The following is a 23,408-nucleotide window of genomic DNA, read 5'->3' on the forward strand; positions in this document are numbered from 1 at the left end:
CCTCCGGCAGCTATGGCACCAAGAACGGACCATATCATCACTTCGAACACGGTGGAAGCGCCTCCAGCTCCCCGCCGCAAGAAGCAAGCATCGAACGCGGCCCGGCCTCCATCTCCTCCTCTGACGCGTTCAAAAGCTGCAAAGGGAGCGGTCTTCTCCTCGGGTATGTCCTCTACTTCGTCTGCCTCTGTTTCACATTTTGCATCGTTGAGTTTATCTTCCGCTGGCATGCCCCCCCCTATCAGACTCCCCCCTCCCTCATCCCCGTCTGCCCAGGACCTGGTTAAGGTTGCTTGCCCCTCCCAGCCCCCCCTGGCTCGCTATATGTATCTTGCCCTATCCCTAGGCCTACTGGCCTTCCCTCCTCCTCCTCGTTCCCCTTCCCCCCCCCCCCTCCTTCCCCTCGCCTTCCCCCTCTGTAAAATCTTCCTCGAGATATCCTACCCGTTCGACCACTAAGCTGAAAATCTCGGACTCCATTGGGATGTCGGTAGAACCCCATCTCCTCTCTCCCAAGCAGGGGCGCGGTCGACCTTCCTCAAAATCGATCGCTCAGAAACAAACGGAGGAAGAGGTCCTCCTTGGCAGACAACAAACTCTTCACAGGGCCCTTAGAGCGCAGGACACCCTCCCCCACCCCCCTCCATGAAAATTTTGTCTTTCAACTGTAGAGGGTTGGCCAGCCCGGATAAAAAATCGGCCCTGAAGCGTCTCTTACTCTCAAATCCTGTGGACATCATCTTTTTACAAGAAACCTTATGCAAAGCGGACTCTGCATCCTCCATCCTTGGCTTATGGCTGCCTGGGTGGACCTTTACAGCCATTGATGTATCAGGCCGCTCTGGAGGCATCGCTATGGGTTTCAAGAACAACTCCATCTTGCTAAAGAACATCTGGGGCAGAGGGGGTTTTCTGGGGGCAGATATATACTCAAAAGACATGGAAGAAAACCTTAAAATCATAAATGTTTATGGCCCCTGCCTAAACAGAGAGCTTTTCTGGCAAAAGCTCCTTGGATCCCCACTTCTCCAAGCTGAGAACATTATACTGGGGGGAGATTTAAATTTCTCAATAGGTTATTCTGAATCATGGGGACATCTGGCACAAATTGACCCCCTCTCTGATTTCTTTGGGCAACTGCTAGAAGATCATCATTGGATTGATCTCCCTTCTGCAAAGCTCCAATACACTTGGAAGAACAATAGAACAGGGGACCAAAGCCTAGCGAGAAGGCTGGATCGGTTCATCATGAAGGAAGGGCTCTGCACCCATTATCCTAGATCTCGACAATGGGTGGGAAGTGGAGGGATCTCGGACCATAGACCCATATTTCTGGAATTAGAAGCAAGACAACAGGCCCAAAATGCCCCCTTCAAATTCAATGCAACTTGGCTCCGGGATCCTACTTACATCAAAATGATAACGGACTTCTGGAAAGCACATCCGATTCCTGAGAACGTGGACCCAGCCACGGGTTTTGTTAGGAACCTCTCAGAAATCAAAGTGTTATCAAGAGAATGGGCGAAATCAAAGAGAAAACAGGATGATCAGACTATATCTCTGGCGGAACAAGCAATTGAGGTTCTCGAAGCCAACTCAGATGGAACTTTTTTATCCCCCGAACAGAAATCCTTGTATGAAGACCTAATTAAAAGGAGGACCCTGATCCTCAGAGACAGGGAGGACTCCTGGAGACTAAGAAGCAGAGCCATATGGCTCAAGGAAGGGGATGAGAACACAAAATTTTTCCACCGTTTTGCAAATGGGCGAAAGGCGATCAACACTATCTGGGAGCTACAAGATGAACAAGGACATCAGGTTACCAGTCAAGGGGAACTTGCTTATCTAGCCTCTTCGCACTTCAGGAACATATACAAAGCACCGGGGCAAGAAAATCTGTTAGAAATAATGAGGGTTGCAGAACTATTCCCAAGATTTGTGGATGAGGAAGATGCGGGGGATCTCACCAAAGATATTTCATTGGAGGAACTGGAAGCCACCATCAAAGGATTCCAAAAGGACAAGAGCCCGGGGCCAGATGGCTGGACCATTGAGTTCTATATAGCTTTTTATGAGCTGTTAGGACAAGACCTTCTCAAAGCCATCAACCACTGCTGCCTTAATGGATCAATCCCCTCAAGCATCAAAGCCACCTTCATTGCCCTCATCCCCAAATCTGATAATCCCGTGTCTTTTAATGATTTTAGGCCTATCTCGCTCTGCAATTGTCTCTATAAGATATTGGCCAAAATCCTAGCAAACAGAATCAAGCCCATCCTCTCAGCCAATATTTCCTCTGAACAATTTGCTTTCCTCCACAAGTGCCAGATCCATGAAGCTATTGGTACAGCACAAGAGCTTCTTCACTCTATGCACAGTAAAAATCTGAAAGGAATGATCCTCAAGGTGGATCTATCAAAAGCCTTCGATAGGGTAAACCTGCTATACATCAAAATGCTCCTCACCCACTTGGGCTTCCCTTTCCTCTTCATTAAAAGAATCATGAGCTGTATCACAGATGTATCTTTCAGTGTCCTCCTTAATGGCTCCCCCACCCCTTTCTTCACCACTTAAAGAGGCCTCCGGCAAGGCTGCCCCCTATCCCCCCTCCTTTTCTTACTCATTATGGAAGGGCTAAGCAGGTTGATTGCATCTGAACACAGAAGGGGGCACATAAAAGAGATCAAAATCACGGACAATTGCTTCCTCATACATCTTCTGTTTGTAGATGATGTTCTGATCTTCTTAAATGGAAGTATAGCTGACTCATCAGCATTACAACATGTTTTTGATCTCTTCCAGAAAGCAACAGGGATGGTAATAAATGTACAAAAATCTACTCTAACGACGTTTGGTTACTCCCCACAAGAAGTCCTCTACACAAAAAATCGCTTTCCTTTTCAGATTCACCCTATGGAGGAAGGACTGAAGTATCTGGGCTTCAGGGTAAAACATGGAGGTTACAGAATTGCAGATTGGATATGGTTAATCACAAAAGTGGAGAAAAGGATCAATGTCTGGTTCAACAGATACCTCACAAGGGCAGGCAGACTCACTCTTATAAAAGCAGTACTGGAAGCAACGCCGATGTACTGGATGTCCCTGGCTTGGATACCTCGAGGGATCTTAACTAGGCTACAAAGAATTTGTTGCAGATTCTTATGGAAGGGATCAAAACAAGGAAAGCTCTATGCCTGGGTTAAATGGGACACCATAGCTAGACCAAAAAAATGGGGAGGATGGGGAATAAAGAGACTAGATTTATTTGCAAATGCTCTGGCTGCAAAATTGGGATGGCAACTTCTTACATCAAACAGCCTCTGGCAGAAAGTAGTGATGGAAAAATATATTGCCCCGGAAAGCATATTCAGCTGGATTCGGAGGGAACACAGGGGAAGTGGAAGACACTCCATCATATGGAAAGCAGTCCTAAATTCTCTTCCCCTTATTCGGGAGGGACTGACATGGAGAATAAAACAGGGAAACTCTGTCCGCATAGGTGTCGACCCCTGGATTGGGTGTGGAAACATGCAAAGTCTATCTGGGCAGCTCCTAACACATCTAAGGGATCAAGGTGCCACGCATATTGTTCACATCGCAGACCAAGAAAACTCCAATTTTCTCCATCAGGCCTGGAGGACCTCACAAGATCTCCTCATACCGGAACAATGGAGACATGAATGGGAATCATACAAAGAGGCTCTCACTCAAGCTCACATCAGGATAGCGGAGGGAGATGACGAGATAGTATGGGCTCTATCTAAAAACGGTTCATACTCCCCAAAGGAGGGATACCTGCAGCTTATGCAAACTCATCAGCCAGAAAACTCTCAGCAATGGTGGAAGTCAATTTGGCATCTAAAAGCGGCCCCCAGGACGCGGCTTCTTATGTGGGCTATTCTATTCAACAAGATTCCTACTGGGGCAAACTTGAAAAAAAGATCATTCTATGGACCTTTTTGGTGCCATCTATGCAGAAATAATGATGAAGATACTGAACAACTTTTCCTTACCTGTCCGGTTGTACAAGAACAATGGTCTTTCCTCTCCTCACGTTCCCCCTCCCTCCACCAATGGCATGGCCAATCCATTTTGGAGGCTTGGAAAAACTGGCAGGAACAGCACTCTGGAAAAGACAAGAATATCCCTCTTCTCATGAGCTGGTCTATTTGGATAGCAAGGAACCGTGCAATTTTTGACCAAAAACCTCCACACTGGCCTGTCATTATTGCCCACATATTTGCAGACCTTGCTCTCATCCCTGACGATCCTCCTCCAGCCCCCCCTCGGACCATAACCCCGGAACTCATAGATAAATCTTTCCCCTGGGCATACTTTGATGGTTCAGCCCAAGAGGAAGGCTGTGGGGGGGGAGGCCTCCTTTATATGCGAGAAAACCACTATTACACGCTCCAAATTCCCTTGGGAAGAGGCACAAATAACTTTGCTGAGCTCTCCACTGCAAAACACCTTATTTCTCTTGCTCTTGAGAAAGGATGTACAAAACTTCAACTGTTTGGAGATTCAAAGATTGTATGCAATTGGCTGACCAAAAAATCATCTTGCACTGCTTTCTCTTTGAGACACATTCTGGATGAGGCACTCAGACTAACAGATGCTTTTGAAAAATTTGACTGTCGCCATATATACAGGGAGCGCAACACTCGGGCGGACCACCTGTCCAAGCAAGCAGCGCAGAGGCAAGAAGAGGACTGGTTAATACAAGAAGATCTGGATGGAACCTTCTTTCAACACTATCACAGACCCTTTGATGACTATCAGGCTCAAAGGGATGCACATATCTGAAAGGGGTCCCAACACGCACAATTTACAGTTTTTTCTTTTTACATGTTTATATATATATATATGGTTTTATAAGACAGTATGGACTATGGTGGACAATCACAGCTATTTTGATGTATTTTTTGGGGCAGCGAGCTACAGCTGCACAGCAATGACTGAAACAATGGAAAACATATCTTGTATATGTTAATTTTCTCTGCTTTCTTTTTTGGATATATACCTCTCCAAACTCCCTGCGTGGATAAACAGTTTGGGGAGAGGAATGACTACTGTTTATTTTATCTGGTTCAGTTGTTTTGGAACAATTAACAGTCTCTTTTAGAGGTTTTTTTTGAGAGGCAACCAGCCTCAGTATGCATATGCTCAGCATCTACAGAATGTAATTTCTTTTGACTTAATAGAAATTACGACTTTTTCTACGGGAAATATATATATATATATATATATAAATAAATAAAAAAAAAAATATAAAAATAAATAAATAATAATAAAAATAATAAAATAAATAAATAATAAAATAATAAATAATAATAATAATAATAATAATAATAATAATAATAATAATAATAATAATAATAATAATAATAATAATAATAATAATAATAATAATAATAATAACAATAAAATAAAATAAAATAAAATAAAATAAAATAAAATAAATAAATAAATAAAATAAATAATAATAATAATAATAATAATAATAATTAAAAATAAAATAAATAATAAAAATAAACAATAAATAGATAGATAGATAGATAAATAAATAAATAAATAAATAAATAAATAAATAAATAAAGATATTATTAAGTTCACCATGGAGCAAGAGGTCGATGGTTGCCTTCCGTTCCTCGATATTCTTATTTCTAAGAATAGTGATGGTTCCCTCGGCCACCGAGTTTTTGGGAAGAAAACGCATACTGAGCAGTATCTTCATGCCAGTTCCCATCATTTCCCGGCTCAAAAGTTGGGTGTTCTCAATACCCTGGCTACTCGGGCCCTAAGGATCTCGGATAAGGAGAGTTTAGAGAATGAAAAATCCCATCTCCTTGATGTCTTTGCTGAGAACGGTTATAGTAGATTCTTGGGTCAGAGGGCTTTCGTTAAAGCTTCGAAGAATTCGCTTTCTTATCGAGAACCGAAGGAGCGAGTTCATGGTGTCCTTCTTCCTTATGTTCAGGGGACTACTGATAAGATTGGTAGGATTCTCAGGTCGCATGATGTTCCTGTGACCTTTAGGCCCCTGAACACCATTCGCATGTCCCTCAGATCAGCAAAGGATCCTATCGACCCTAAAGATATGAAAGGTGTGTACTTGATCCCCTGTTCTTGTGGGACCCCCTACATTGGGGAAACTGGTCGCTCCATTAACCAGAGGATTAGTGAGCATGCTGCTGATCTTAAGCATAGGCGTACTAAGTCTTCCGCTTTGGCTGAGCACGCCGAGAAAACCAATCATCATGTTTGTATTGAGGAAGCTAGTGTTATTGCTAAAGTTTCGCACTTCCATCATCGGAAATTTAGGGAGGCGCTTGAGATTGAAAAGAGGCCGTGTAATCTCATTACAGATGATGGCTGGAAAATCAGTCGATGTTGGGTCCCAGCACTCTCGTCCTAATCCTCGTTTTTTTTATTTATTAATTATTTATTCATTTAAATTTTTTTACTCATTTTTAATAATAATAATAATAATAATAATAATAAATTAAATAACAATATAAATAAATAAATAATTAAAATAAAAATAAAAATATTAATAATATCTTTATTTATTTATCTATCTATCTATCTATCTATTGTTTATTTTTATTATTTATTTTATTTTTAATTCTTATTCTTATTCTTATTCTTATTATTATTATTATTATTTATTTATTTTATTTATTTTATTATTATTATTATTTATTATTATTATTATTATTATTTATTTATTTTATTATTATTATTATTTTATTATTATTTATTTTGATTTTTATTTTGATTTATTTGATTGATTTATTTATTTATTTATATATATATATATATTTTAAATTGTATTCACAATTAATTTATTCATAGGCGAGGTCCTTTACAACTAATTTCCTTTTAAATAATCATTAACCTATAATTTTTAACTATTTTTAATAACTTTTAACTAACTATTATCACTAATTTAAATTATTTAATTTATTTATTAAGGGATTGGTCCCCTGTATAACTTATCTTTTTTTTTTTTTATTAAAAAAGTTTTGATCCCGGTCCAATAGTCAATATTAGCGGTTGGTCAAATTAGCCATTGGAGGCTCTGCTCGATCTATTTAACATGCTAAGCTAGATCTGTTTCTTCAACTTGTCCTGACGATGAACCACACTGGTTGGTTCGAAACGCGTCGACAAATGATGTCTCATGTGATCTTCGCCGAAAAATATTTTTTGTAAGATTGAAGTTCTTATTGTAAGATGGATATTATATTAATTAAAAATGTAGGAAATTACATTGTAAAATATATATTTCTAATCTCAAAGTTAATCTATAGCTAGAGAGACCTTACCATAAAAAAAATTCCCCGAAGAGAGGAAAAAGACAACAAAAAACAAAAAGGAGATACCAAACAATCATTTTAATTGGATATTTTCCTTGAGATGCACTGACTAGAGGGAGTTACACAAAAAAGGAACAAGGAAAATACATGAGATGTTAATTTGAAGGCTCCAAATCAGAAACAACAATCTAAATAAGGGATTTTGGCTTTCTCTCGAGCAATACTACCCACGAGAGGTACGCCAAGGTGTTTCTCTATCTGATCCAGTATGCGATCTACATGGTTCAAGTGAGTTAAATTTGGAAACTAGGGTCAAATTCCACTTTGGACAACCCATTTTATGAAGATGATGATTTCATTTAATTCCTCTTTTTTAGAGGACCAAAATAGACCTAAAGATCATCAAATTTGGATAAGGGAAAGTGTACTTATGAAGAAATCCACATTTGGAGAGGTCGATCCTAATGGTAAATTGGTCACCCTTCGAAGCCTGTAAATACAAGTGACCTCAAGCTCATTTGGAAATTACCAAGCATCTTCTTTTTCTCTTCTTCATTGATTGCTTTGCATAGATATAAGGTCATGCCTATGAAAGAAGTTTGTAAAGGTTTGAAATTACAGGATTCAAAGGTCGCATCTATTCTAGGGTTTTGGGATACAATTGTTGGATTTTCAAAGGATAAATTTGGCTATAGTTGTTGGCTCACAAGCTTAATGGAGTGACTGGAATATCTCAATCGCTCACAAAACTCCTCCTCCCTACGACTAGAAAGTTGGGCTGAAATTTGATCGTTGACCGAAGTTGACTGCAGACAGGAAAAGTTGTCTCTGATATATATTGATGCTGGAAACACATTTTTAAATGTTATTATTTTATTTTGATGGATGATATTATATTAATCTCATTGTACTCTCTGTTGAACATTTTATGATAATCTAATAATATAATAATTTCAAAGGGCTTTCCCCCTTGTGGGTTTTTTCCCTGGCCATTGACCGAACCTGGTGTCTCTTGTTGATGTGTTGATTGCCTCCTTTGTCATTACATTTATTGTTCTATCTTCAATTATTGTTGATGATTGGAAAGATTAATTGATATTGGAAATATTTCTAATTGAAGTATTAAATTGGGCTAAAGTAATTGATACAATATAGAACAATATGAAAAATTAACAAAGTGGATGTGCAAGCACTCCAATGAATGGAGGACATCATCTCTCTGTTCCTGTCTGTCAACTAAGGTGCGACCTAGAATAAACTTTATTTTCCAATATAACTCTATGATATGACTTTCCACACACCAACAGATCATTACCAGAGTTATCAATATTAAAAACGATAAGGAAACAAGCAAGACTAAGAGGATGATGAAAATTACAGTCGCAAGGATGAATCCTCTTGCAGTGGGAAGATGTAGTCCTTCTTGGCAACTTGCTTGTAATATCTTAACACGAGTCTCCAAACACGCAACAAATTTCCTCTAAATCATGTATAAAGAAAAACACAACTTGCCATACAACAATTAACTTTCTGCACCAAGCCCATACCACTCCCTATGTTCACACATGAAAATTCTGGTGCCAATTTCCTCTTTGAAACCAAAAATCACCATAAAGCGGCAAAAGGGATGTAGAAACTTACCTTCCCTAAAGGACATATAAATTTAGCACTTCCTATTGAAAGTCTATTAGCTAAGCACCCTTCTAAAATATATCAATGTCACCACAACACTAGCCCAAGGCCATTCATATAGTGGACACTCCCCTACCACCTTCCCCTATGCTATCCGCCTTAAGAGAGCCTCCTTTACCAAAATACCTACTTCTTTACTTAGCATGTGAAGCATCATGGAGGGGGGAATGGAAACAATCAATCTTGCTCAAGTTACCTTACTAAGGAAAAATTCACATGTAGACCACCTACTTTCCTTCCTTGTATAATCAATTACATTGGGATGCATTTAAGATATGATCAGTTAATTCAGCCACATTTAAACCTTCTTATGGATAGAATGCTACATCCCCATGTGCTTCAACCAAGTGGGGTAATGTAAATCTGTGCTCCCCCCCCATTTACTTTAGAAGTCACCCCATCCATGGATCATAATGATTAAAGCTAATTATAACCAATGCAATAATACATTCAACTTAAGTCAATCATAATCAATCAAACTTTTCTTTTACTCATAATTCAAGAAATGAATTATTGTATTCAAATATCACTAAAAATTACCAAGAATTATAATCTACCATTGCATATCTTTACTATATATCAATAAAAGGGATTGACCATTGAGGAATAATATATCCACCATAGACATGAGAAATGTCACAATGTGACATGACCATTGAGGAATGCTATCCTGTGAGAAAGCCATTAAGGAATGCATCAATTTTATATAATTCAATGAAGATGAATGTCCGAGTGAGACATAACCATAAAGGAACATCACAATCCAACATTACCCTTGATATTTCTATGTAGTATAAAACGTTATAATTATTTTAATGATACATAACCATTCAAAAGTGTAGCAATTTGACATAAGTAAATCAAGATGAAATCCAAAATTTGATGTAATCACTGAGGAAATGTCATAGTCAACATAAACTATAAGGAATGTCACAGTTAACATAACCTTTGAGGAATGTTTTAAGGTGATAGAACCATTTAGGAAAATTCACCAAATCAACATAAGTCAACCAAAATGAATATTGCAATAGATATAACCATATGATTAGCCTCTTATCATCATGATGTGACATAATATTGAAGTCAACCTTCTATTATTGCAATGAGACAACCCTTGATGAATGTCACAATTTAACCATATGCATTGAGGATTTAGTAGTTCACATAAGCTAAATAAGATAAATTTCAAAATTTGACATAACCATTTGGGTGCATCTTAATCCAACATAACCCTTGAGGAATGCCACATTGCAACTTAACCCTTGATTAACCCTAGCTTGCAACATAACCATTAAGAAACATCTTAGACTTAAGCAACCCAAGATGAACATCTCAAAAAATATAACCATATTATAAAACTCTTAATATTACTGTTTGGCATAATATTGAGGTTAACCTCTTAATGTTATAGTGTAATGTGTTATTATAGTTGAGCTGAAAATAGACAATATAGAACTAACTTAGTTTTTCTCCTTTTTAAGATGCTTCATAGATTTCTCAATTTTCCATTCTTAACACAAAAATTAGCAATATAATTTAACATTTAAAAATTGAATTTAAAACAACAAGCACATAAAACAATATACAAACCATATTGATAACAAAAGTCACCAAAATTTAGCTGTGTTACCACCAAAAAATGATCATCTAGCCTAATTTACTAGATAGATCAAAGTACACCATGTAAAGCCAATTTTACCATAGTAAAATTGCTTTCACTGTGAGAAATTACTTAATAAACCACCTTTGTTAAGTAATTTATAGTTAAACCCATGAAGAATAACTAAATAAATTGTTATTTATTTGATTTTCTTCTAGGAATAATTAATTAAACCATTGTTTTATTAGTATTCCTTGTCAAATTTGACCCAATCATGAAAAATAAATAGATAAATTATTATTTATCTTATTTTTCCCTAAGAATAATTTATTAAATACTAATTAATTATTATTCTTTGTTAAATTTGACTATATCCCTTAGGAATAACTAAATAAATCCTTTTTTTTTATTATTATTCATTAACTAATTCATTGAGATGATAAATAAATCATCTATTTATTTATTATTTCTAAATAAAAGTTTAAATACTTTTTCCCTCCTAACCATATATAATAAAATATTCCAAGTGGTTATTCCACGAATGAGATCAATAATATTTTATTATTGCTCATTATTCGAGGATAACTCAATATTTTGTTATAAATAGAAGGGTTTTCCATTCATTATTCACTTTTGATTATTTTCATTGTCTCACACCATATTTTTGCTAGGTTTATGCATTATAGAGGAGAGAGACTCTACATAAGCTGAAGACATTTGAGGATAGCCACAAACCCATCCCATAGAGAGGGACTAGTAACATTTATCTGTTCTCTTCATAGGTGTTATTATAAAATTATTTTTTACATATTTGGTTTCCATTGGACAATTGGGGTTACTACTCTTTCTTTTGCTGTTTAACTATGATTGTGGCATAGATCTGGACTTTGTCAGGTTTTGTTTCTATTAGTTACTGCAGATCTACAATGTTTAGGAACCATTTATATTGTCGAGATTGTTTGTCATCCATAATCTTAAGTGGGTTCTTTTTGTACACCTTTGAGAAGAAAACACTACAACAAAATTGGCAACTCCACTAGGATATACTTCTGATTCAAAAACTTGGGTGATCTTTGGTTTTCAACTTAGGGTTTCTTATTTTTTCAATTATCTTAATGTTTCCTAGTTTTTTAACCCTAGATAAATTTCTGACTTCCGCAAGCTTTCTAGTTGTTTCTGCAGGTCACAGGAACCAGTCGCGACAAAGGTGACAAATTTTCCCAAGATTTGTAGACCAAGATCCATGAAATAGAAATCATAGAATTTAGCCCAAAAAGTGTGATCTGGGCTCTAGAACGCACCCTTCAGCCCAAAAGGTCCGATCCTTGCAGAGAAGCAGGTCAATACCTGCGATTTCTGGGTTTTTCTTAGATCGGTTTCTAGGTTTTGCAGAGAGTTGTCTGCTGGGTGTCTGACCTCTGTCTCATCCCGCTTAGGCCTTGATCCACTCTATTTTACTCGCCGAAGGTGAATTTAGCCTCCCCTAGGGCTTCTCGTAAACTTCCACCTTTCTAGGAGGAGTTTAGTTGAGTGAGTAGTCTGAGTTTTTGTAATGCTTTCAGCCACATTTTCTAGATCTATACCTTTCTGTTTCAGATCTGTTAAGATAGGTTGTTACCATCCATAGTGTCACATTTCCACTTGTTTGGTCATTTGCCTTAGGGTCCCATCGGTTTCCCTAGGTATTTCAGCCATCCCCCTATCTTTTTGTAGCGATCTTCCCTCTGGTTTTTGGATGAGAAGGGACGTGGATTCACATCTGATGAAGCTAAAAAAATTCTTACTGATTTGGAGACTCAGAGGTCCAAATTTCTTAAATATAGTGAGGAGACATGGAGCCTTAAGAGTCAGGCTATTTGGTTACGGGCTAGGGATGATAATACCAATTTTTTTCATAATTATGTGAAGGGGAGAAGGGCCAACAACACTATTTGGAAGATGCCCATTGAGGATGGTCAATTCGTCCATACCTTTCACCATCTAGAACATTTAGGAAACTCACACTTCCAACAACTCTTCAAGGCTCCTCCTGGGGCCACTCTTGCAGAAATAGTATGAATTTTCGAGCTTTCCCCACTATCTTCAAAGGTCATGTATGCATCTAGAAAGGTACCTAGCTTATTTCTAATAACCCTAAATACATCCCATGTCCATAGTTAAGGAGGAATCCTAAGAAGTCTAACCCATACTAGGGCACTCCCAATTTTCTCTTAGCCAACATCAAAACATGGTGTCTAGCTCTTCAACAACACTGGAATGGAGTGTATACTCCATGATTTTGCAAGTGCCTAGGTAGCTTCGTCTACTAAGCTGAAATTTACCATAAACCAGCGTTTGGCCAATGTGCTCACCTTCGGAAAGTATTTTAAGATCTGCCCCCACTCCTTCGCAACCCATGCACACAAAAAATCAATAGAGAAAAACATTCCCCAAGCCTTGCCAAATTTCACCTTCTTCACCGTCTCCATAACCTCTCTGAGCTAAATATATACCCCCAATAATAGATGATTGTCATCCTTTTTGAGCTTTGTGCATTTTGAGGTTTTCCTTTTTTTTTCCTTGAACGAGCCTAACTTTATGAAACCTCCTTTGAAACTAGGGTTTCAACCTGTATAAATTGGTTTCTCCACTAAAACCATCATTCCTATCCCTTTCGGCCCCCGAGACAGGTGGACTAGAAATGAAATTTATTTCTAGATCCTCCCATTTAATATGGTAATGACTACTCGCATTATCAGGTTTTGGTCAAAACTATGACCTGCTACATAACATTTCACTAGAAGTACCATTGAGGAGTCTATTTTCCTAAGAGTAATCCAACTGGTCCCAAATTAGAATAATATGTCCCCACTAATTTTGTTTTCTTGAGAGAGTTCAGGTTGGGTGAAATTTTGAAGTCCAACTATATACTGCACTAAAGATTCAAACCCTGAATTAAATTAAGGCTCGTTCTTCCATGGGAAGTTCTAACTTGGTTCAAGTGTGAACCCTTTAGAGCTAGCAACAATACCTTCGTACTCTTCCCATCCCCAAACCTAAGAAGAGGGAAGAATTCCTGAAGCCAATGGACCAGTTATGCTCCAACCTTCCACCTCATTTGTCTTATGTGGCTACTTTTCCCAGATAGATATAGGTTCACCAGGCAATATCTCATATTCAACCTATTCCTCCATCATTTTGCTATCCTCTTTCATTTGTCGATATGCTAGATAAAAATTGACCTGCTCCCATGAAACTCCTACTTCTCATAGACTAGTGGTCATATCTGAGTTAGGAATATTGGAAACCTAACATTTTCATACTAGGTGAACCTTCAACATATCCTTATCCACAAAGCCTCTTCTGACCTCATTTTTCATCCAACATTTTCATTTCTTCACTGGGAGTTGACACATGATCATTTGAGCATGGTTGTATTTATTTATTTATTAATTTGTTTACACAAGTGATTATTCATGTTTATTTTTAAATTTGAAATGCATATATTTCATATTGGTTTGGATTCAATTACGTTGTGGAATAAATGTGCTGAATGCAATGAGTACATTTCTTAGTCTCAGTAAAAATAAGGATCATCTTGGCAAGGATTAGTCATTTCATTCATTTCTTCCTATGTGATTTATTTCCTACTTGCGTGGCTTGTTATACCTGTGTTGGGGGTTAAACAAATAAGCTTCCTAAGCCCACAAGGTAGAAGTGTGCTATTTCAATTCTCAAAGTGTGCTTACTTTCTTGCAAGCATATTTACTTTATTTCAAGTGTGTTTAATTTCTTGCAAGCATGTTTATTTTCCTGCAAGTGTATTTACTTTCCTACAAGTAATTTTATTCACTTTACATGGAACCCTTCCAAACTTGTGCATTAATTATACCCCATCTACAAAATTAATCAATGGTGCTACAACTATAAAACAAACTGCTACAACTATAAAACAAACTAGTGAAACTTAAAAGTGTGATCTGCATATACAGTGCATAGTAACTCACAAGTTACATACGAGCCCTGAGTTGAAAATTAAATGCACATTCTTTTGGTTGTCTTTATGAGAAATTAGAAAGGTAATTAAAAGGCTTGTCATTTTTTGTGCCATTGCTAGGGAGTTACAAAAGGCACATTTTCAATCTTGCATTGGTTTGAATTTCATATTTTTTAATACATAAGATATTATTTTCTTTCATTTTTTCAGAGCATATAATATAGATCATTTAGATACATTGATTGAGTTTCTAAATATTTTTGTGGTGTAGTAAGAGCCACCCATAGTACTAATCTCTCTTTCATTGGAAGCTTGGTCGAAAGAAAAAACATTGATGCATGAAGAGGAGACAAGGTGATGTCAAGGAATTTAATCTTGAATATGGATTCATTATCAAGGCATGTGATGCATATTGATTTCATGCAATTTCTAGCTTTGTACATAGAATTTTGTTGTTCAAAAATTATTCTTTTCCATTCTTCCCGCTCCTCCCTCCCTTGTTCATTTTTCCATCCAATAACCTATGATTCTTTTCTACAATACACTTAATTTATTGGTTTTTGGGAAAATTTACGCTAAATTAATGAACCAATGTTTAAGAAATTAGTGGTTGGAAATAATACTTGAGTCTACTTGTTAAAATGTGGTTACATGTCTCATTTCCTCCATTTCTTGGTAAAATATAGTTGTAGGATTCATATTGGTACCTCCTATATCTAGACCATTCTCATATACAACTGACGAGCACAATAGTTGGGTAACTAGGTGTCACATTAGATGTGAATGTGTCCATAGGATGGCCAATGGTTTAGTCCTTACATTAAGGTTGATGTTTTTCCTTAGAGTACAACATGTTCCCTATCAACCTATACCAATATTTCTAGTTTGGCCCAAAAGTACAGTTGGTTCCCAACTAGTACATTATTCCTAATCATATTCTTACAATTGAAAGAATGAGTATCATCATCTAATAGATTTAATCCAAGATATCTTCATAAAATTTCATGTTTCAATTTCCCTATTTTTTTCTTGGAAAATGTTTCTTACTTTATGAAGAATGTAAGGTTGACATTGATACATATCACATCTAAACCATTCCCCCTATAAATATGGAAAGCATCGTGGTTGGGTACCTAGGTGGCCTGGTAGATGGGAATGTTTCCATAGGTTGACCATTAGTTTAGTCCTAGTTGATGTTTGGCCTTGGAGTACAAACAATTCCCAGTAAACTTATATTAGTGTTTGTCCCAAAGGTACCGTTGGTTCCTAATTGGTATATAGATTTAAATCTATGTTGAGTGTAACTCTTGGTGAAGACATTTGTAGTCTACTCGGAAAAAGGGAAATACTACATGTTAATTACTCCTAAATGGATCTAATCTTTGATGTAATGCATGTAAAGCTCAATATGCTTGGTTCATTGTCTCTGAACTAGGTCTTTACAAAACGTGAGAGTTCTTTGTTTATCACACTATATCACTATAGGAACTTGAATATTTACATCAATCTCTATGCAAAAGTGTTGCAACCAAATGGAATAAGTAATAATTTTCACCGCACCCTTGTACTTTGCTGAAAACGAATATTTTCATGCTTCTTGCTCAACCAACATATCAGAATAGAACCAAGGTAGAGAACATATCCTAATGTGGATTCGTGATACGTGCTATCATCAACCCAATACGAGTCTATATAACCAAAAATATCCAAAGAAGATCTTGCTACATAAAGTAAGCCATGGATAGTAGTGTCCCTAACATATCTAAACATCCTCTTCGTTACTTTTCAATGTAGGTCATGTGGCTCCTACATGTACTAGAAAATTGGTCAAAGTGCATAGGAGATGTATGTTCTAGAATATATAAGTTACAAAGGACTCTCAATTAACTATCAACATCTAGTATAGTCCACCAATTCTATAGTACGAACATCCTCTAGCTTAACTACTGAAAGGAAAGGAGTAGCAGTTAGCTTGCATCTAGTCATTTGAATTTTATCAAGAATGTCACTATTTATATCATTTGAGTCAGATCGATCCCATTATCATCATGTCTAATATCAATACCAAGGAATTATGATAAGGGTGAAAGCATGAAGATGGGTTAAACTTTTTTGCGAAATGAGGGTGCGTTTTTGTGAAAAAAAGATGCTCGATCAGGCAATTTTCAAGCGCTCGATCAAGTTGTTGAGGTGCTTAAAAATACCTTGAACTAGGATTTAAACATACACTAGATTAAGATCTTGTGTAACCCTAGGTTAGGAGCTCGATCGAGCCTTAAAGCTGAAAATTTTAAAATTTATATAAATATCAATAATGATATGCAAACTTTAAAATTGTAAGCATTTGATAGTTTAAAATATAAAAGACAAATTTAATTACTAGTTACTTTTGAATAGGTAATTAAAAATGGTGTGGATTAATTTCTCATTACATTTCTAGCGTTTTGCGTATAAATTTGAAAATGGATTCTATCCCAGTTGCAATTGAAATTGTAATATTCTTATATTTATAATTTAGAAACTTAAAAATTATTTTTTACTATGATTTAAATTTTCAATGTTATAATTTAAATAATAATTTTTTTGTTGAATTGAGGCTTTTGTGATCCATATCAAGTTTATGAGATATTTTTTGGCATAAATCACAAGAAATTTCATTTTTCGACGCGTTTCGAACCAACTAGTGTGGTTCATCGTCAGGACAAGTTGAAGAGACAGATCTAGATTACAAGTTAAATAGTCGGAGCAGAACATACAACGGTAACTAACTAATGGCTAAATTTGACTGGAAACAGCTAGTTGGACGGGATCCAAGAAAAAAGGGGGGGATAAGATATTTATTTATATATTATATATATATATATATATTTATTTATTTTATTTTATTTTATTTTTTTAAATATAATTTAAATAACAAATTGATTAAACATAATTTTTTTATAAATAGAATTTAAATAATAGATTGATTAAACATATATATATATATATATATATATATATATATATATATATATATATATATATATATTTAATTTGATTTTAATAAATATTATAATTTTTTATATTGAATAAGTGTAACTCAAAAATTTGAATTTGATGATGTTGGAAAAACATATTTTATAAAATTCACTAAAGAGTTAATAAACACGATTCCCTCAGTCATAATCATATCTATTAAAATCTCCCTCTCTCTCTCTCTCTCTCTCACACACACACACACACACACATCCACTTGTTCAGGAACACAAAATAGTGCAGTAATAATTAACGTAGTTGTAAGTTATAATTAATATAGTTGTAATGGATGCAATGGTATCTATGGTTATAAATTACTCTCAACCTATAAAATGTGATTGCACTCAATTATGTCCTCAGTCTACATAAGTGCGAAAGAGACATTGAAATTTTTACTCCTGACTTAGGTTTGCAATATATATTTTTAAACTAATAAAAACATGAGGAAATCATAAAATTTAAAACATTATTTGAGTATTTTGAATTTGAATAATCTAGATTTAAATGTGAGTATGAAATTAGTTTTAAAATAATAATATTATAAAATTTAGTTTAGTTTAGTTTGTTGTTTTTTTAGTTATTTATTATAATTTGATTTATTTTTATTTTAAATTTCTACGTAAAAAATTTATAAAACGATTAAAGATGAAAATATGTTATATTTAAAATCAAAACAATAAATGAATTATCATTCTTAAAAATTTTAAAATTGAAAAGGAAACGTTAAAATCTTTTATAGATGTTTTATTATAATTATTTTCTTGCTAAAATAAAATAAAATTTGGATTTATAATTAGGGAAAATTAAGGTTTGGAATATATTTGGATATTTATAAAAATGATTTTTGTGGAATAAATAAATTTTATAATTTTCTTAAAGATAAGTATTGAGAGGCTTCATTTTTCTTTTTCTCTTTTTATAGATAAATATGATAGCTCGATTGAGTTATAGGCTCGATTGAGCCTCTATTTAACCACGTTAAGGGCTCAATCGAACTATTTGGGATTTTCATTTCTAACACTCGATCGAGCTATTGAGGGCCTAAAAATCAAAGTTTTAGCTCATCTTTTGCAGATTTCTTTGCAATGCTATTTTGTACCCTAGCGGAATCCAAGCAAAATTTGTCCTTAAGTGGTAGAGTTGATCATGTTGGATTTAAGAAGGAATCCTCTATCCAATGGCATATGAGTTTGACATTTTCGAATTCATATTTTATTATTTGATCTAATTTATTTTAAATATAATGCTTAGATATTTTTGGGATAGTTTCAAAGGGGCTAAATATAGAATTAATAACATAAAATATACACAACGAATTTTTTTCAAAAAATACCACTATCTTCGCTTACAAGTCCTCTTCCAAAGGGTACTTTGTGTTTTTCAATTTATTTAAAGAGTTGAAAAAAAAACTTATGTGAACACATATGTCTCCAAAATGCAATTGAAATATTACTTCACCAACTTTGAAAAATAATAAGAAATATAATTTTGTATAAAAAAATAAATTTTGAATATAAAAAATTTAGTTCTCTCCATGTAGATCATATATATATATATTACACATTTTAGACTAAGTTATGCTACATGAACACACACACACCTCTTAAGTTTTGTGAAAATTTGCAAGGACATATATTTCATTTAATGGAAAATTGAGAGATTATACGACACTAATTTATTTTTCAAAAAATATCATTAAGACAACAACATAATTCACCACATATTGTATTTTTACTCCAAATCAAAATTCACAATTCTTATATATTTTTTGAGGGATGAAATTTGATAAAATAAGAGAAACTCGAAATTTCATCGCCACATTTGACCCAAAAGTGTAAACCATCTTCATGCATTCACTCATAACAATCCCATATCAATCATGGAAAAGCTATTAGGAGGAAGAGTTACCAATTCCCAAGTGTTATTCTCCATCAACGAATTGTACTCCTCTCTCATAGTTACACCCCAAAAGGGGTCTCCTTTAGCCTATGCATAGGTATGAGATTTTGATATAGGCATCAAATAACAATGGATTCATGTGAATTATCCATGATACTTATATCTTACGAAGACTCCACAAATTATGACTTGGTTCTCTCTGGATGGACAAGATCACCTACTAGATCAACAACTTCCTAAAGTCTCTATTATACCCATCAAGGCCTTTTCTCTATGCATGTAAATTCTTGATACTATTATAAAATATCATAATCTACAATTTGATAAAAATTCTGATCTAAATGATCACCACTAAGATCTGACATAAGTAGAGGTGGAGAGGATGAAGTAGGGTGCTTTGGAAGTGGATGCAAGGCACCTTGTTCAAATATTACAATTCTCTGGATGAAAAAAAGTATTTGATGAAGAGTCAAATAACTTTTATCCCTTAAATAAATTTAGATATCACACATATGCACTCCTTAGTATGAGGTTCCATATCCTTCCCCCTATTAGAGGGAATCCTAACCCACGCAGAGGAACCAACAACTCTAAAGTGAGAAAAACCTGGTTTATTTCCTATCAGGCCCTTAAAAGAAGTGATACCCTTGATTGATTTAAGTGGAATTATATTCTATCTGTATGTTTCATGATTAATAGCTTCATCCCATAGTGTAGGAGGTAAAGAACTAGCATGAAACATACAATCCACTATCTATTTTAGTGTTCTATCTCCCCCCTTTGCAACTCCATTTTTTTGTGGAGTGTAAGGAAATATATTTTGAAGTTCCATGCCTAATTCTAAGAAAATATTTTGAGAATCCTTATTTATATTATTCACCCCATTATCTCTCCAAATGTATTTATTCCTCTTCCTTGTTTGACTTTCTACATGTTAATTGAACTTTTTGAGATGCTAAAATATTTTTGATTTCAACTTTAAAAATAAACCCATGTATATCTTGAAAAACTATCAATAAATCTTAACACATACATTTCCTTACTTATTAATGGATAAATACAAATTCTACTAATGTCACTATGCACTAGCTTGTTAGAAAATGTAACTAGATTTTGTCTTCATAATGGTCTTTGTACCCTTGTAATTATATATTTTATGTAAAAAGAAAAAGAAGAAAAAGAAAAAAAATTGTATTATTATTATTATTATTATTATTATTAGATAAGCATGTTCTTCATGCTTCTAAGATTTGTTGAGTCAAAGAGTCAAAGTCTTATTTGGACCCACTGTAAAAAAAAAAAGATTTTTAAATATGTAATTTGGGTCAAAAACCCCTCTAGATGCCAAGTCGACCTACCAGTCAAGTTGACCCAACCATAATGAACATGTTTATTTGCACCCCTATGGATATTATAAATAGAGGATGATTTGAGCTCATTTGGACACACACAATTCACTCAATTTGATCTGAAAAATCAAAGAAGAAGAGGAAGGACAAAACCTGAAGTTGATGAAGCGTCTCTTTAGAAATCTGATTTGTGAAGTTTCTGCCCTATTACATCTCTTGTTGGAAATATGCTACTGGTCTCTTGCTAATGGATTTGATATGAATACGGAGGATCTGATTTGGCATCTAGAGGGTTAAAGTCTTTTGTCATGGGTCTTGGATATCTCACTTTGATATGATTATATAAGAAGAGGATTATTTGGGTTTTCCCCAATTGTTGGGTTTTTCCTTGGCTTGAAGCCTATATCTTGTGATCTTTTTGTTTTCACGATCTTCATGCATTTTATGATTTGATAATTTATTGATGAAGAATAAATAATAAAGTGATAAAATACCAACTAATCTCACAAGTAATTATCAAGGAAGGAAAATCAAACTTAATCTACAATTTCCCTAATTTTTCAACATAGCTCAAGTAGAGAGGAGGCTCTCCTGGTTGTACCTATATCAAACATCTCTGTAGGCTTATTGCTAAGTATGTATCCCTAACAAAATCCATCTATGCATTGAATATGTGGTATCCCTTCAACCATTCCTTGTTTGGATAACTTATCCAAATAATTATAATTAAGATAAACAAATATCTCATGCCATAACCTGCTCTCCTCAATAGCATGTGTTAAAAGAGAAAAAAGAGATTTAGGAATAAACTGAGAGAAGGTGTATGATTTGGAATGATGTTTCACATCTCCAATAGAAATTCTAGAGCTATCTGAAATATTGGAAATCACCACTATATGTCGAGTCAATTCTACTTTCTTTCCCGACCTTATATGAGTGATATAATAAAAGGAAAAGGAGGTTAGATGAAATTTGAGGAAGATAAATTACCTTGTTAATGATGCCATGCTCCAAGTAAATTCTCCCTTCTCCAAAAACCTCCACTGGTGTGTCATCTCCAAAAAATATGGGAGGTCTAGTACAAGTCTCAAGGTGGGAAAAATAATATATTGAAGAATCCATTTAGTGTGTGGCTCTTGGATCAAACACCCAAGTATTATGAGATGAAATAGTAGTTAGAAATGCATGAATCTTACCCTTTGCATCTAGTGGTTGGTATCCCTTCATATTCATGGCGTTATTTGGTATGTAATCATGTGGGGGATGTTGCTAGAGTACTTTTGCCATTTGATCAATGGTTTTCTTCATGTAATAGCTCTCAAGATGAAATACCCTATTGCAAGATGTGTAATTATTATTCTCATTCTTTCTCTTTCCTCCCTTGTAATTCAAACCATCCATGGTAGGAAATTTCTTGGATTTCGTATTGTTATCATGTTCCTTCTTATTCTTATTCTTGTTCTTTTTCTTAGTATTCTTTCTTGATTCTTTTGTTATAAGTACATGGGATTTGGTGGACTAAAGAATCCCCATGAGTATGAGCTTGGTCTGTTCTTGTATTAAGTGTTGAATAAAGAGTGACTAGGTTCAGTCTTCATAATGACATGATCTTTGTAAATGATGAAAAGAAAGAAATAAAATTATTTTTGTATGCCTTGTTGCATGGGTTTCATGAGAAAGAGGTTTATTTAATAGTGGATCCAATTGAGAGCCTTAGGATTTATTAATAAATCAATGAGTTAATATCATGTATGAATATGCTCTCCTTGAGACTATGTTTAATGTATACAAGTCTATACAAAAGTCTAGAAGCCCTCTAAAGACAAGCACAATCCCTCTTGAAGAAGTCAGCCTCTAAATAATAGAAAAAGAAGTCATGTCGACTCACCTATAGAGACACACCTGTTCACCATGTCATGTCGACTCGAATGTAAAGGCAAAAAATTATATATATGTGGCTAGGGTCACCACAGAAAACACATAACTCATATTCTTTGTGACATTTGGATGGGTATAGAAAGTACATGAGAACAGTTATAGGAATAATTTCAGATGTCACTTCGGTGGTCTATCCACAAGCTAAAAAACTTCAGATGGGTACAATAGTTTGGTGTTTTGGATAAGCAACTCTATTTTTGGATGGGTACCATAGTGTTGGCATATTTGTGATAATGAAGACTTAGGATGTGGAGAATCATTGTCTCAACATACTAGACAGTCTCAACATACCTATGATGATCTCGGTGTGGGGAGAAAAACTTAGTCACAGTCTCAACCTAGTTGTGATGATGAGGATTTAAGTGGTTCCACAATAATACACTCTTGGTATACTAGACACAATCATAATCTTGGCATAATGTAAAGGTGAAGGGGCAGCAAGGTATAGTGATCTCAGTGATGCAATAATTATGACTTCAGTGTAGCAGCAGTGATGACTTCCATAGTAGTGATGATGATCTTATTTGTAGAGGATTGGTGTCTTGATCTTGGAGTGGCCTAATAGATCAAGGTTCATGGTCTTGGTATTCTTCAATTGGAATCTCTATAAGAAGAAG

At 35.0% G+C, this 23,408-nt stretch overlaps 1 protein-coding gene across 1 annotated transcript; it reads left to right on the top strand.

Moving 5' to 3' along the window:
• Nucleotides 1-939: 939 nt before the first annotated feature.
• On the top strand, nt 940-4,806 carry LOC149217771 (uncharacterized). Its single transcript, XM_089390345.1, has 2 exons — nt 940-2,227; nt 2,729-4,806. The coding sequence occupies exons 1-2, from the start codon at nt 940-942 to the stop codon at nt 4,804-4,806; spliced, it is 3,366 nt and encodes a 1,121-aa protein (XP_089246471.1).
• The last annotated feature ends 18,602 nt before the right edge of the window (nt 4,807-23,408 follow it).

This window comes from Pinus tabuliformis, chromosome 1_1, assembly GCF_031772625.1.
Source record: "Pinus tabuliformis cultivar Carrire ecotype Pingquan chromosome 1_1, CPIR1, whole genome shotgun sequence".
Classification (NCBI taxonomy): Eukaryota; Viridiplantae; Streptophyta; class Pinopsida; order Pinales; family Pinaceae; genus Pinus; species Pinus tabuliformis.